Source organism: Dreissena polymorpha, chromosome 15 (genome assembly GCF_020536995.1).
Source record: "Dreissena polymorpha isolate Duluth1 chromosome 15, UMN_Dpol_1.0, whole genome shotgun sequence".
Classification (NCBI taxonomy): domain Eukaryota; kingdom Metazoa; phylum Mollusca; class Bivalvia; order Myida; family Dreissenidae; genus Dreissena; species Dreissena polymorpha.
The window spans coordinates 54,685,798-54,701,798 of NC_068369.1; the positions used below are offsets into that span (position 1 = coordinate 54,685,798).

At 35.4% G+C, this 16,001-nt stretch overlaps 1 protein-coding gene across 1 annotated transcript; it reads left to right on the forward strand.

Annotated features, from left to right (window-relative positions):
- Window positions 1-2,200: 2,200 nt before the first annotated feature.
- On the forward strand, window positions 2,201-12,737 carry LOC127860311 (ubiquitin-conjugating enzyme E2 Z-like). Its single transcript, XM_052398314.1, has 6 exons — window positions 2,201-2,482; window positions 6,838-6,910; window positions 8,494-8,681; window positions 9,021-9,132; window positions 10,427-10,630; window positions 12,411-12,737. The coding sequence occupies exons 1-6, from the start codon at window positions 2,328-2,330 to the stop codon at window positions 12,561-12,563; spliced, it is 885 nt and encodes a 294-aa protein (XP_052254274.1). The 5' UTR covers window positions 2,201-2,327; the 3' UTR covers window positions 12,564-12,737.
- The last annotated feature ends 3,264 nt before the right edge of the window (window positions 12,738-16,001 follow it).

The following is a 16,001-nucleotide window of genomic DNA, read 5'->3' on the forward strand; positions in this document are numbered from 1 at the left end:
TTTACCGCTATGTCTCAAGACTACTATTTAATTTGGACATAATTGCCATCACGTATACTTTACATTTCCCACATGAACGTTAGGTGAAATATACATTTTGAATCATCTCTAGTAGTGTCACTGCAGTATTGACAAAGTCTAATTTTGTAAAAAAAAATAATAATAAGTTTGATAATATATCTTATCGGAATAATGTTCTTCTAAGTGGATGACTAATATGTGTAGACATAAACATATAATACATGGCATATTTAATCACATACAGTTGTTAAAACAATGGATGGAGAAAATATATATAGACATGCTCCATTTCCCTGATGGAACTGATGGTGTGAATAAGCTTCCCAGGTTCTGACATTATCCATGTTTTCACAACAGCTAAGACAATCTTATTGCTCCGAAGATACATGCCAAGGTTGTTGTTGAGCGGAACTTAAATAAGAAGTGAACATGTGTTAAATGTTTATTTTCAATAGGCGTGTGTTGTTTTGTTTGCACGGGTTAGTAAATACAAATACATATCAGTGAAAAAAGAAGCAGCATATATCGTCAACTATGACTTAATAAGTTAATATTCACGCTTACTATTGAACGGCTTCTGAGTTTATTGTGTTCCGGCTCTAATGAGAATACGTAGATAGTAATGCAAACCATAGTTGACTGTCCTTAAGTAAGCCATGAACGTGGAAGAATTTTGTTTAAGTGACTGTTTCACAGATTTTGGCATGTATTGTTGTTTGTCATTCAATGCTTTAATTGTATGGCTAAATGTAAAAATTGGATTTAAAAGCGACAGTGAAAAACAAGAATACGATTTAACAAAGAAAAAAAGTAACCATCAAGTGGATCAAACCACTGATCCCTGGAGTAAAATTGTATCGCTTAGACCACTCGGCCATCTGTGCCGATACAATGAGTGGTGTATTTTAAACTTTATATGAGAAATCCTCGTAGTATCAAAAAATATAACGGAAACAACACAACTCTCCAAATTTTTCAATCGTTTCGCGTTGCAACGCTTTACAATTTTCATGTTTTTAAATCTTCAAAAGATGCATGTAATGACGGTCGTTAATCAATTAATAATTTCATGATCTGTGAAGATTCTGGCCTTAAAAAATAAAAATACGTTGAAAAATAAAGTAAATATAACAAATAACAGTATCTATCAAATGTACGTCATGTGATTACGCCAACTCCTATCATTAATTAGCGCTATTTCCTTAGCATTGGCTCCATCTCTTTTGGAAAAATGCAAAATTATCTATTACGTCGGAAAGAAGCCAATATTTTAATGCATGCAGCATCTAATATATTTTGTACGCAATCGTTTTATATCGTTAGCGATTTAATTGGGTGGAAATTTGCTCGTCATACAGGAAAAACTTATCGAAATGATTTTTAAAACTCCACCATGCCACAACTTACAAAGGTTCTCTCGTTTTTAAATGGGTTGATAATTTATGTTTCTGTACACTTTTGGATGAATTAATCTTCGCTGAATCGAACAACGTTGTTCGATTTTAAAAAATAATGCCATACATGCAGAAAAAAAAACATATAAAACCTAATCACCTGATAAATTAATCGATGAAATTTCAAAACATCCGGCCTGAGCGCCACCTCGGAAGTTGCATTGGCTCATTTATTAATGCTTGTCAAAAGAGGAGGCGCCCGTGATTTACAGTCTTGATAATGGATATTTTAGAGCATGGTAAATGTTCAGTATCACTGTTTCCTCACAAATATCATTACTACTACGAAAATTTGCGAATCTGAAAGACTTTTTTTAATTTGTCAATTTACCGAAACTTGAAAAGGCCCCTTTAAGGCCAAAATAATACAAACTTCATTAATATTCTCACATAGCTATCATGTTTGAAGGGTTAATATAACACGAGTTTGCAAAACATAACAATATTTTTTAACCGTACCCATACCCTTTGATCTCTAGTCAAATTAGATATATTTAAAGGTTGTAATTATAATTTAATTAAGAATAAACTATCTAACATAATATATTTTCTTCGTGATCGGGCCTACAACTAATTAATATTTTAGCTACGTCAGTGAAGGGAACACTGATTCTCGATAAGTATCCGAACCACGTGAAGCACGTGCACACTTTAAAACGCAATCTCTTTTTGTTTCATTTCAAATTTAATACAACCAACACGTATATTAAAACACATTTGTAAAATGTTGTTGTTTTCATAGTCAGCACATGCAAACTCCACATGTTAAAAATTCTCATTTTAACAAATTGAATGCATTCTGAATTGAATGAGGTATGATGATGTCGTAAATGCCGTAAATGATGTTCCAAAATGGCTTCTGCTAGCACAGATGAAGTTTACGAAGAAGTTGATTTGACGTTTGTGGAAGATTCGGGCGGAGGAAGAACAGGCTTGTGGGACCCTGATTTGAGCAGCGACTGGGAGAAAGAAAAACCGAACCAACAATGCATCCTTCGAATAAAACGGTAGTTGTCAGTGTATTTAAACTGATATTATCTTGTTTTAAAAATGAAACTTGATTTTTTTAAAACAGACTTACTTTGTTTCAAGCAGGAAATGATGGAGATCGAGCCATGACTGTTTCTGAGGTGTTGGGTAATCCAAAAGGGTTGGTGTCTTGTTTGTGGTCTGTTGACTGTGGATATATCGGCTGACATGTTAAATTGAAATGATGTGGGTTTTAATCATATGATACATGTGATATGTGCTTATAAAAGTATGCTGTGTGCTTGCCATAGTATGGCTCGATTGGTCATTGTCTGCCCGGGTTATTATTTAATATCAGGGGCATAGATAACCTCCAAACATTAGGGTGGCGGTCCACTCGCTGCCGTCATGCTCCGGAACTTCATGGGAACCTGTTTCCAGTTGGAGAAGCTGTCACTGCACTGATGAAGCTGCCGTCCACCTTCATGTTGCCAATCTTGCCCGTCTTCTTGGCCGCCATGCAGAGATAGCAGAACGCAAGGTCTTGGCTCTGAAAAGAATAACATTGTTAAGGACATATCACTTTCTGAAATGGTCAGAAGTGGGTTGAGTAATGTCAAATAATACTTCCTCATATTAGCATTGTATATTCAGTTTGGAACAATATGCAGAACTAAAATAATATATACTTCAGTGATACATGAATCAGTTCTTAAAAAATCTCTCAAAAAGAGTAAATTATCACATGTTTTTACCTTAAAAACCACCTTTTTCTTGGGTGTTGTAAGTCCTTATTTTCTTATTTTGTTCATAAATCCATTGACACCATCTGGAACCTACACTACTGTAGAAGAAAATGTTAGAGTATTATTAAATATTACACATTAGAAACACTGAAAAAATAATACTTTCTTGTGAGAAAAAAATGTAAACAACTTGAATCTAAAAATAGTACACTTGAAAAAGTATGGTGGGCCAGAAATGATAATTAAAAAAATATGGATGGGGATTTTACGTTTTATTTATATAACGACGACTAGCTGAAATATTGGGGAGGCGGCCGCTGCCCCTGCCTCCCCATTACCTACGCCCCTGACAGGGGTTTTTATCTGATTTTGGGGAAAGGGCCTGGCCTTTTTTAAGGGGAAAAAAATCGCGCGAAACGTCGAATTTTGGGGAAAAAAATTGTGCGAAAAGCTGGATTTTGGGGAAAATAAGCAAAGTCTAAAATAATCAATTTAACATATTTTACTGTTTTTAAAACTTATTCAAAGCAACAGATAATTTAATTATGCAAGATTTTTCTAGTTTCTACAGTGGATCAGGTTAACTTATATATTTAAAGGTAAAAAAAAATTTTTTTTTTTTTTTTTTTAGGGGAAAATGAAATCTAGGGGAAAATTTACCAGCTGAGGGGAAAAAAATCCGAGGGGAAAGGGCCGATTTTCGGCGGGTCCCAAAGAAGGAAAAAAAAACCTGCCTGAATATACCCCAGGTACTCTTAAATGTATTCCGGGTGCGGAAAATATACTGAAATGTACCCAGGAATTCTAACACTTAATTGGTTGTCTTTTTTTCTTCAAATTAATTATTTTTTATATAAGTCAAGCATTCTGTCAAATAGACTTTATATAATCAAAACTCCTGCTCAAAAAAGGATGTTGAGGAAGGTTTTTTTTTAAAGAGAATTGTACTCCATAGCGCGTTTTATGACATCTTATTTTTGGCAGGAATAAAACTTGGATACAGTTTAAAATTGTTGGGTACATGTTAGTATATTTTCCATACCCAGGGTACATGTAAGTATATTTGAGCATCTGGGTACATTTAAGTTGTACCGGAGCCGACAATGACCAATCCAGCCTAGTATGCTGTGCGTTTGTTTTGGTATGCTGTGTGCTTGTTATGATATGCTGTGTGTTTTTCCCTCTTCCTCTATCCTTGTTGGTTCTATGTTAGAGATTGCCTTGTGGTTTTTGATGCAGGGCAAGGCTTGTGTAAGATTTCCCTTGCCAAAATACAATATCAGGGGGAGGAGAAGGAGAGCCAAAAAGGGGCAGGGTGTCCTCTTTTCTGCAAAATCCTCTGATGGAAGGGGGCCACATATTTTTAATGGGTTGGGCCTTTGCTTCTGCAAAATTCAGGGTAACTCCAATTTAAAAATATTCATATTATTACATATTATACAAAATCATGGCCATCAGAACAGAACAAAAAGGTTATTCATATAACTAAACTTGAAAAAGTTCAATTCATCGTTATACACTTCAACACCGTTATTTCGAAGTCGTCGGGACCGTTAAAAAAACTTCGGATTAACGATTATTCGAAATAAACATTTGACAGACGACTTCTTTGGTCCTGAAACAATACAACAGTGTGGTATTCGCATGGTTCGGTCACACTGTACTTTTAATAATTGTTTTACTTAAAAACGTAAACTAGTCAGATAGCAATATATTTCTACTAGTACAAACGGATCAATAAAACAATTCTTTTTCTTCTTTTTATTTTTCTCTAATTACAGAACATATAAAATATAATGCATAGCGCATCATACATGTAAATACATATGAATACATTTTCGGAAATGAAATCACTATTTTTTTTAAATAAGACGCGATGTCTTTCTGAACACCGGCGTTAGCAGCACTAAACTGGACGTGTGTAACATATTTCTCCAATTTGTCAATGAAATTGAAGAACTGGCTTTCGCCCGTGTTTTGCTCGTAGGACTGCCTTACGTCGTTGATGCATGTGGTCACACGTTGATTATATATCATGTTCATTCATGTGTTGTCGGCCTCGTCGTCGGCTTTTGACGACAGTATAAAATTAGCATGCTACGCGCAGGCGACAAAGGTGTAATTATCGGCTTTGACGCACAACGCGCAGACGACATAGGTGTGAAATTACGCAGTGTTTTGCAGTTTTGACTTCGGATTAAAGATTGATGATATGGTGCGAATTATAGTGTTGGGACCGACATAATCACTTCGAATTAACGATTTCTTCGGTTTAACGAAGTTCGGATTAACAATGAAATTTTACATTGAACAAAGAAGAACCACAATCGGGACCCGAAAAATACTTCGAAATAACGGTGACTTCGGATTATCGATGTTCGAAATAACGGTGTTGAAGTGTATATACGAAATTGACAATATATATTAGCAATAAGCACATGCATAGTAATGGGAAAGTGACCAAAATTGTCTATAATAAGGTGTTAAAAATGCATTAAGGCTATAATATAACTCCATATTTGCATTGAATGCCTCAGAACTCATTTTAAAATCATTTGAAAAAAACATTGCTTAGTTAAGACTTTAGTGTAAGCAGAGCTCCAGATAATATGCGTATCTGCGTATTTACGCATTGAAAAATAATAAAAAAATTGTTTAAAAATCGTCCCAGTACGTAACATTAAACAATACAAATCTTGGTAAGTATTTTTTATCGATTAAAGTGCTTAATCCGTTTCACCAATAATAAAGTTGAGTGTTTAGTGTAAGTTAACATTTGAATCAAAAGTAAGTCAATCAAAAGAACCTTGTAATCGAAATGGGGGCCCATCGTGTTCTTATTTGGGAAAAGGGACGTTTCAAGCGAACAGCGGCTCCTGCAGGAAGTAATTGTATATTACAATATGCCAATAGAGATAAATCTTATGATGCTTATAAAATTGTTATGATAATTTTAAGCGATCTCATTGTTGAAGCAGTTTATTATCAACTTACATAGACCACAGGCAGTGTGACTTTATTTTCAATTGTACAAGCAATGCCATAACTTAGTTGAATTTCAATATGACGTTTGTGTACTATAATATAAATACTATATGCAAGAAAGACCCAAGACAGAGATAGAAGACATGTTAGTTGAATATTTTAAAGAAATTAATACTGGTAACACATAGTAATATTTCTAGATTAAACACGCCATGTGTCAGTTTTCTATGGAAATGGAAAATACTCCTAAATATTCCTAAATACCTTTTATGGCAGAAACAAAAGAGTTAAATACCCTTTAACAATAATATCAGGGGGTTAAAAACCCTTTAGGCTGAATCCTTATCTGGAGCTCTGAGTGTTTGTATTTGTTAACAAAAGTATAAATCTATGCATTATTGGTCGGTTATAATAGACATTGTCAATACACAGTTTTTAAATATTAGTATAAAGAGGACATACAATTACAAAATGATACACATCTTCTATAACACAAAGCTTCGACTTCAGCTTCTGGTAATCCATTTGTAATAAGCAAGTAATGGAAATACCCTTGTAGCTCATATTGTGTCAATATGCAGATGTTTATGGATTCATTATGAAAAATAATTTGTTGTGGCTTTTAATTTTCCTACATAAAAGCAACATTGTTTCCATTCCAGTGATATCATGACAATATATAATGAGCCTCCACCAGGAATGTGTATTGTACCAGACAAGGATGATATTACCAAGGTATGCCATTCTATTTGATGTTCCAGTTAAAACAATACTATTGCCAAGCATTAAAAGTCCCCTACCGGCTCCACCATTGTCAGAAATTCCACCATTGTCAGAATTTTTTATTTGTTGCCATAGCAACCAGAATTTTTGATGTAGGAACAAAATGAAATGACATGCATGAGGTCCATATTGTCATCTATCCATGTTCCAAGTTTCATGAACAAATATTAAGAACTTTTAAAGTTATCGCAGGATCCAAATAAAACACCATTTTCAGCAGTATTTCTAGTCTATTTGTTGCCATTGCAACCAGAATTTTAGACGTAGGAATAAAATGAAATGATGTGCATAAAGTTCATATTGCCATCTATCCATGTTTCAAGTTTCATGAAAAAATATGAAGAACTTTAAAAGTTATCGCAGGATCCAGAAAAGTGTGAAAAAGTTATCGCAGGATCCAGAAAAGTGTGACAGACAGACAGACTGACAGACGAAGCGCAAATCATAAGTCCCCTCCGGTTAAACCGGTAGGAGACTAATTATCAGTGCCTTGTTCATAAAAAACATCTTTGCTTGAATTAACAGCCATTTCTGATTTGTTTCTACCCATACCTTCAAAATTACCTTGAACCTCAAACATTTGATTTCAAAGCATTAATAACTAGTTATCCTTAGGACTAGTGTATTAATTGAGCAGTTAATTGTGCTGTAAATGTCCATATGAACATATTATTTTGAGTTGTTTTTTTCTTTCAATGACTCACAAGGTATATTTATATATCTGTACATGTATACACTTACTTTTTGTAAACATTAGTTTTTTAGCTCACTTGTCACGAAGTGACATGGTGAGCTTATGTGATGGTGTGATGGCCGTAGAGGTCACAGTTTTCATCCAATCTTCATAAAATTTGGTCAGAATGTTTGTCTTGATGAGATCTGGGTTGGGATTGTATTTTGGTAATCTGGGGTCAAAAACTAGGTCACTAGGTCAAATAATAGAAAAACCTTGTGTAGACAATAGAGGTCATAGTTTTCATCCAATCTTTATAAAATTTGGTCAGAATGTTTATCTTGATGAAATCTGTGTTGGGATTGTATTTGGGTCACCTGGGGTCAAAAACTAGGTCAATAGGTCAAATATTAGAAAAACCTTGTGTAGACAATAGAGTTCACAGTTTTCATCCAATCTTTATAAAATTTGATTAGAATGTTTATCTTGATGAAAACTGGGTTGGGATTGTATTTGGTTAGTCAGGTGAGCAATTCAGGGCCATCATGGCCCTCTTGTTTTTAACAACCCAACAATTCTAAATTGCTCTTATTATTAACCCTTAAAGCGCTGGAGCTGAATTTTAAAGGCTTTTGCAAACAGTTTGGATCCAGATGAGACGCCACAGAACGTGGCGTCTCATCTGGATCCAAACTGTTTGCTATTCTGATAGTATTCTTTGAAAAAAAAATGAAGAAAATGCTTATTTTAGAAATTCAGCAGACGACATTTTAGCAGAAGACAAATTACCCAGCATGCAAAGGGTTAAAAGCTGAATGACTCAAATTTTATAGAAAGTGTATGGACGATTTACTTTTTTCAGCTCCATGCTTTGATTACTGGACCATTTGATACACCATATGAGGGTGGATTCTTCTACTTTATGATCCGTTGTCCTCCAGATTATCCCATCAGACCTCCACGGGTCAAGCTGCAGACAACGGGTGGGGGAACTGTCAGATTTAATCCAAATCTGTACAGAAATGGAAAAGTCTGTCTCAGCATAATTGGGTACCCTCGTTTCTCAATTTCAAGTTTTATTTGTTATGATTTTTGTGATGATGCATCTGCTGCGGTTATTGTGATTTCATAATGCTGCATATAAATAAAAATCACCATCCTGTTTAAAGGAGCTTATTTTAATAATAATTCATACAATTATTAAACATTTAAATAATTCATTTAAAAGAAAATATTAAGGGTTTATAGTCTTATTGTTCAAAAGTATTTCTGAGTTATATATTTTTATATAGGGTCTATGCACTTGTTGTTGAAAAGGGTTTTTGATTTTTCAAGATTGTATTTTTATGCTATATTCTGTGTAGTGTTGAGAATGAGTTAATGTTTCAGCACATGGTCTGGTCCTGCCTGGAGCCCGGCACAGAGTCTTTCTAGTGTGCTCATATCCATACAGTCTTTACTCAATGAGAAACCTTACCATAATGAACCTGGATTCCATGTGGTAAGAGCTGATATCCCTACACTCTTTACTAAATGAGAAACCTTATGATAATGAGCCTGGACTCATTTTGTAAGAGCTGATATCCGTACAGTTTTTACTCAATAAGAAACATTATCATAATTAGCCTGGATTCCATGTGGTAAGAGCTGATATTCATACAGTCTTTACTGAATGAGAAATCCTACCATAATGAGCCTTCCTTCCATGTGGTAAGAGCTGTTATCCATACAGTCTTTACTCAATGAGAAACCTTACCATAATTCGCCTGGATTCCATGTGGTTAGAGCTGGTATTCATACAGTCTTAACTGAATGAGAAACCCTTCCATAATGAGCCTTGCTTCCATGTGGTAAGAGCTGTTATCCATACAGTCTTTACTCAATGAGAAACCTTACAATAATTAGCTTTGCATCCATGTGGTCAGAGCTGATATCCATACAGTCTTTACTCAATGAGAAACCTTACCATAATGAGCCTGGATTCCATGTGGTAAGAGCTGATATCCATACACTCTTTACTCAATTAGAAACCTTGCCATAATTAGCCTGAATTCCATGTGGTAAGAGCTGATATTCATACAGTCTTCACTGAATGAGAAATCCTACCATAATGAGCCTTGCTTCCATGTGGTAAGAGCTGTTATCCATACATTCTTTACTCAATGAGAAAACTTAAGATAATTAGCCTGGATTCCATGTGGTAAGAGCTGATTTTCATACAGTCTTAACTGAATGAAAAACCCTACCATAATGGGCCTTGCTTCCATGTGGTAAGAGTTGTTATCCGTACAGTCTTTACTCAATGAGAAACCTTACCATAATTAGCCTTGCTTCCATTTGTAAGAGCTGATATCCATACAGTCTTTACTCAATGAGAAACCTTACCATAATGAGCCTGGATTCCACGTGGTAAGAGCAGATATCTATGCAGTCTTTATTCATGAGAAACCCTACCATAATGAGCCTGGATTCTGTGTGGTAAGAGCTGATATCCATACAGTCTTTACTCAATGAGAAACCCTACCATAATGAGCCTGGATTCCCTGTGGTAAGAGCTGATATCCATACAGTCTTTGAACATATATCCATTCCATCTTTACTCAATGTAAAAACATACGATAATGAGCTTAAATGTAAGTTGCAATTCCCATCAAAGCTGATACAATGTTTATTCAATCCGAAACACCAGCATTATGATATCTAGAAATAATACATTTGTATACCTAAACATAAATGCCTTACAATGTTTAATTATACTGGCCCCGGAGTATACTAGTATGCCATCCTATGTACAGGAGAGGAATGCAGGCGATGCAAGTCGATACAATGACATTATTCGCCATGAGACCCTGCGAGTGGGCGTCTGTGATATGCTGGAGCAGAAGTGCTCATGCCCCGCTGCTCTTAGGGAGGTGATGGAGAAATCCTTCCCAGACTACTACGTCTACTATGTTGGCATCTGTGAGGCCAACAAACACAGGCAGGGCGAGACTATGCAGGTAGGAGGAGAGTGGGTATGAAATAGTGAGCAGATAATACTTTAGGAATATCTGAGGATAGGAAAATTTGATGTTTTTGTGTGTTAATTGGTTTAAAAAGTACTGTAAATACTAACCTAACTGACTAACATGTCTTCCACAAGGGGCTTTAAATGGGGATGCAGTGTATTGGTCCCTACATCAGGCACTTAAAAGATCCTGGGACGCCTCTGTTATCAGGGCGTTTATTGTATCCCGCTCGAACCCCCTTACATCTATCTTGGGGCGGAGACCACAGTAAAATAACACACAATTTAATAAACAAACTATAAACAATCAATTATAAATAATAATAATGGTGGTTATAATAATAACAATACTACAACTAATAATAATGATGGTTGTGATGATGGTAATAATGATAATAATAATGATGATTATTGGGTTGGTGATGATGGTGAAAATAATGATTATGGTAATGATAATAACAATAGCCAACATTGGGTTCAGCGCGATGGGCACTGAAAGTAGACACATGTGACTTTCATGAAGGACTTACGCTAACAGCTGGAAAACTCACTCCTTTTCTGCTCCAGACAATTACACAACAGCCACATGCAAATTTACCTATTTAGGCTCAAATTTAATATTTTTTCCTCAAAGGTCACAGGGGCAGGTCAGCACATAAGATAGTCCTGAAGACTTGGCGATGACCTGTAAAAAAACATACACGCATGGAAAAAATTGACTCAAATGGAGACTTATGAGGATCTTATTTTAAAACTGAAAACATAAATTGTAACACATAGTAATACAATGTTGAATGTTGGATGTATTTTTCACCCGATGTATTACTGATGTTTCTTGGACTGTTTGTATTAGGTGAACCTAAAACTGCTTATTTGCATGTTATATTAATTATATTTCCTACAAAGGTTTGGTACTTGTTTGCATAGATATTTTTATGTCTCCCACCACTTTAGTGGGCGACATATTGTTTTTGCCCTGTCTGTTGGTTTGTTTGTTGGTTTGTTTGTTTGCCCCAACTTTAACATTTGCCATAACTTTTGCAATATTGAAAATAGCAACTTCATATTTGGCATGCATGTGTATCTCATGGAGCTGCACATTTTGAGTGGTGAAAGGTCAAGGTAAAGGTCATCCTTCAAGGTCAAAGGTCAAATATATGGGTCAAAATCGCTCATTTAATGTACACTTGCAATATTGAAGCTAGCAACTTGATATTTGGCATGCATGTGTATCTCATGGAGCTGCACATTTTGAGTGGTGAAAGGTCAAGGTCATCCTTCAAGGTCAAAGGTCATATATATGGGAACATACATGTACTGTTTCACAAACACATCGCTTGTTTAACTTTACAACACATTGACCTGTCATTGACCTTTTTTGGACTGATTCAGAGACTCCTATACATGTATTCTTGGTTCACCTAAAATGACTCGTTTCATCTAACCCAAATTGACTGCTCCCTTATCATCAATACTTCTAAGAGAAAAGCTTTGATACTTCCATTCAAAACTATGCATCACTTGACCTCATTTGACCTTAATAATTTTTCACTAGGACTTACTGGTATTAAAATGGACCTATGAATCCATACTTACTAGGCTACCACGAGGGGCTTAAGCGTTTAATGGACACAGCATTGTATTATTACATTTAGTACAATGTAATTGTGGTACAAAAAGTGGTATAATTTGATGTTTTGTATGATTTTGTTTGCCTTAATTGCCAATTATATGCTAATATTTACAAAAGGCCTCATCTTTGGTCTTTTTAGGACCCCTTTGGTGAGAGAAGAGGTGTGTATGACTATAAGACAATACTCAAAAGACTTGAAAGCATAAAGCAGACACTAAGTGACAACAAGGAGAGTTCTTCTGAAACACAGTCTTCAGATTCCGACCAGGAATCAAGCCAATCAGAGAGATGACCATTTTGTAGTGGGCTTGACCGAAGATATTTCTGTGTTCAAACACCATAAAGGAAAACTAGTTGGATGGAAGATGTGTGTGATAAGACCTGTGAAATATCTGCTATGCTACCTATAGTGTAAATTTTTTTCTAGGAACTCTTGCAAAATAAAAATTGGATATGGAAAACAAAATTTACAATTATCTAATGCTTATTGTATGTTTACTAGTGGTTTCCAGGTAATAATGAAATATTAATCAAGTAAGATTTGAAAGTAAACTGTAAAAATTACTAATATGAACCTCTTTTAAACCAGGAATTTATAAAAAAGCAAAAAGCATTAAAAGCTATATATTTTAATGCCCCCGAAGGAGGGCATATATGATCTGTCCGTCTGACCGTCTGTCTGTCTTCCGTCACACTTTACATTTAGGTTTCAAAAAAAATGCTCATAACTTCTATGTTGCTTCAGATAGCAACTTGATGTTAGGCATGCATGTGTATCTCATTGAGCTGCACATTTTGGGTGATGAAAGGTCAAGGTCATCCTTCAAGGTCAAAGGTCAAATATATGGCTTCAAAGCGGCGCAGAAGGGAGCATTGTGTTTCTGACAAACACATCTCTTGTTTTATTAAAAAAATTGAAAGTGTTGGTAAAATATATATTTTTATTTGCTTGTGTTCATAGACAAATGTTTGCACTGTAAAACTGTTCAGCCTACAAAGGTTAACCAGGAATGACACTTTCCGCTTGAATGGATTCATGGAAGCATCTTTTAAACAGAAATCCGTTCTAGCGGGAAAGTATTATTTCTTATAAGCCTATCTGGACTACACATGCTTATCTGGGTTGATACTTTACGCACATGCATTAAGCCTGGTTTTCCCAGAGACCAGCTTAAATTTAAATCCAAGGCCTACGGAAGCAAACAAATATCCTCTATTTATTAGATGAATTCTTGATGTAAAGTCATAATATATTCTGTACACTGTTAGTTCAGCTCGGTCATTGGCGGTTCAGGTACTGCTTGAATGTACCCTGGGTACTCTTAAGTATGCTTAAATGTACCCCGGGTAGGAAAAATATACTAACATGTACCCGGCCAATTTAGAGTGTACACAAGGTTTATTCCCGCCTAAAATCGGATGTCATAAAACGTGCTATCTTAATCATCTATCATCGCTATATTTTATTCTAAAACTCTCATTTTATAATGGCCCCACCCATCTTCTGGATCCTCTTGTGTTGTTCATGTATCTCTTACTGTTTTTATGTCATTGTAAGAGAGTTTTATACATTTGCTGTTGAATCAAAAGTTCTGTTGTTGAATAGTATTACGTGTATATTTGTATTGTTGCTTTGAAGACTGTTACAGTTGTAAATGTTATACAGTTGTTAGGTGCAATATTATATAATGTGTATATTTCATTATTATTTTTCTTATTTCTACCTCCTTCACAACTCTGACAGTTGTAAGAGGGTATAATCTTTTAGGTTGGCCATCTGGGGTACACTGTGACATATCTAAATGAAAGGAAGAGGAGTGCACAAGAACAATAACTCCTGCTTTCTTTAGTTGATAATTTTTACTATTGCCATTGTACATTTTTATGCTGAAAAGTTGCCCAGAGTATAACTTTTCTAAAATATTAGTTATGAAGATGAAATGCATGTGTTGAAAGCTTTTTTGGAACCATTCCTTAAAACTAAACTGCCAATAACCTCTGGCAAAGTGGCATGCAGGAGATAGGTTTAAGGATGTTGCATTATTGTTTTGACTAATTCAAAAATGGCATTTAACAAATAATGAATTTCTTTGGTATTATTGTGAAATTTGAAAAACAATTTTTACACTGTTTGTCTTTATTTTTTTAGAGCTCTAGTCCAATCACGCTTTTTGCTGAGGAAAATTAATTGCACAAAATCTCTATTGCTAACCACAAATTAAATGAAAATGTAATAAACTGAAAAATCTTAACTTCTTTTTAGCTCATCTGAGCACAACGTGCTCATGGTGAGCTTTTGGATGAGCTCTTGGATGAGTTCGAAAATGGTTACGTTTGCTTGAAAAACATGGCTGCCAAGGGGCGGGGCATTTTCCTTCTATGGCTATATATGGCTATAGCAAAATCTTGTTAACACTCTAGAGGCCACATTTAATTTTCCGATCTTCATGAAACTTGCTCAGAAGATTTGTCCCAATGATATCTTGGATGAGTTCGAAAATGATGTCCGTTGGTTGAAAAAAATGGCCGCCAGGGGGCGGGGCATTTTTCCTTATATGGCTATTTATGGATATAGTAAAATCTTGTTAACACTCTAGAGGCCACATTTATTGTCCAATCTTCATGAAACTTGGTCAGATGATTCATCCCAATAATATCTTGGACGGATACGAAAATGATACCGGTTGGTTGAAAAACATGGCCGCCAGGGGGCGGGGCATTTTTCCTTATATGGCTATAGTAAAACCTTGTTAACACTCTAGAGGCCACATTAATTGTCCAATCTTGATGAAATATGGTCAGAAGATTTGTCTTAATGATAGCTTGGATTAGTTCAAAAATGGTTACGTTTGCATGAAAAACATGGCCTCCAAGGGGCGGGGCAGTATTCCTTATTTGGCTATATAAGGCATTAGTAAAATCTTGTTAAGACTCTAGAGGCCACATTTAAAGTCCGATCTTCATTAAACTCGGTCAGAAGATTCATCTTAGAAATATCTTGGACGAGTTCAAAAATGATTATGGTGGGTTGAAAAACATGGCCACCACGGGGCGGGGCTATTTTCCTAATATGGCTATAGTAAAACCTTGTTAACACTCTAGAGGTCACATTTATTTTCCGATCATCATGAAACTTGGTCAAAAGATTTGTCCCAATGATATCTTGGATGAGTTCGAAAATGGTTTTGGTTGCTTTAAAAACATGGCCACCAGGGGCGGGGCATTTTTCCTTATATGGCAATTGTAAAACCTTGTAAACACTCTCAGGAGGCCACATTTATTGTCCAATCCTAATGACATTTGGTCAGAAGATTGGTCTCAATGATATCTTGGGAGAGTTCGAAAATAATTATGTTTGCTTGGAAATAAATGGCTTCCAGGGGGAAGGGCATTTTTCCTTATATGGCTAAAGTAAAATCTTGTTTACACTCTAGAGGCCACATTTACTGTCCGATCTTCATGAAACTTGGTCAGAAGATTCATCCCGATAATATCTTGCAAGAGTTCAAAAAAGATGCCGGTTGGTTGACATTTTTCCTTATATGGCTATAGTAAAACCTTGTTAACACTCTAGCGGCCACATTTATTTTCCGATTTTCGTGAAACTTGGTCAGAAGATTTGTCCCAATAATATCTTGTTATCTCAGGTGAGCGACTTTGGACCTTTCAGGCCCTCTTGTTGTTGTTTTACCAGTAATGGCCTGTCAACTTATTCTTAAATGAGTGTGAT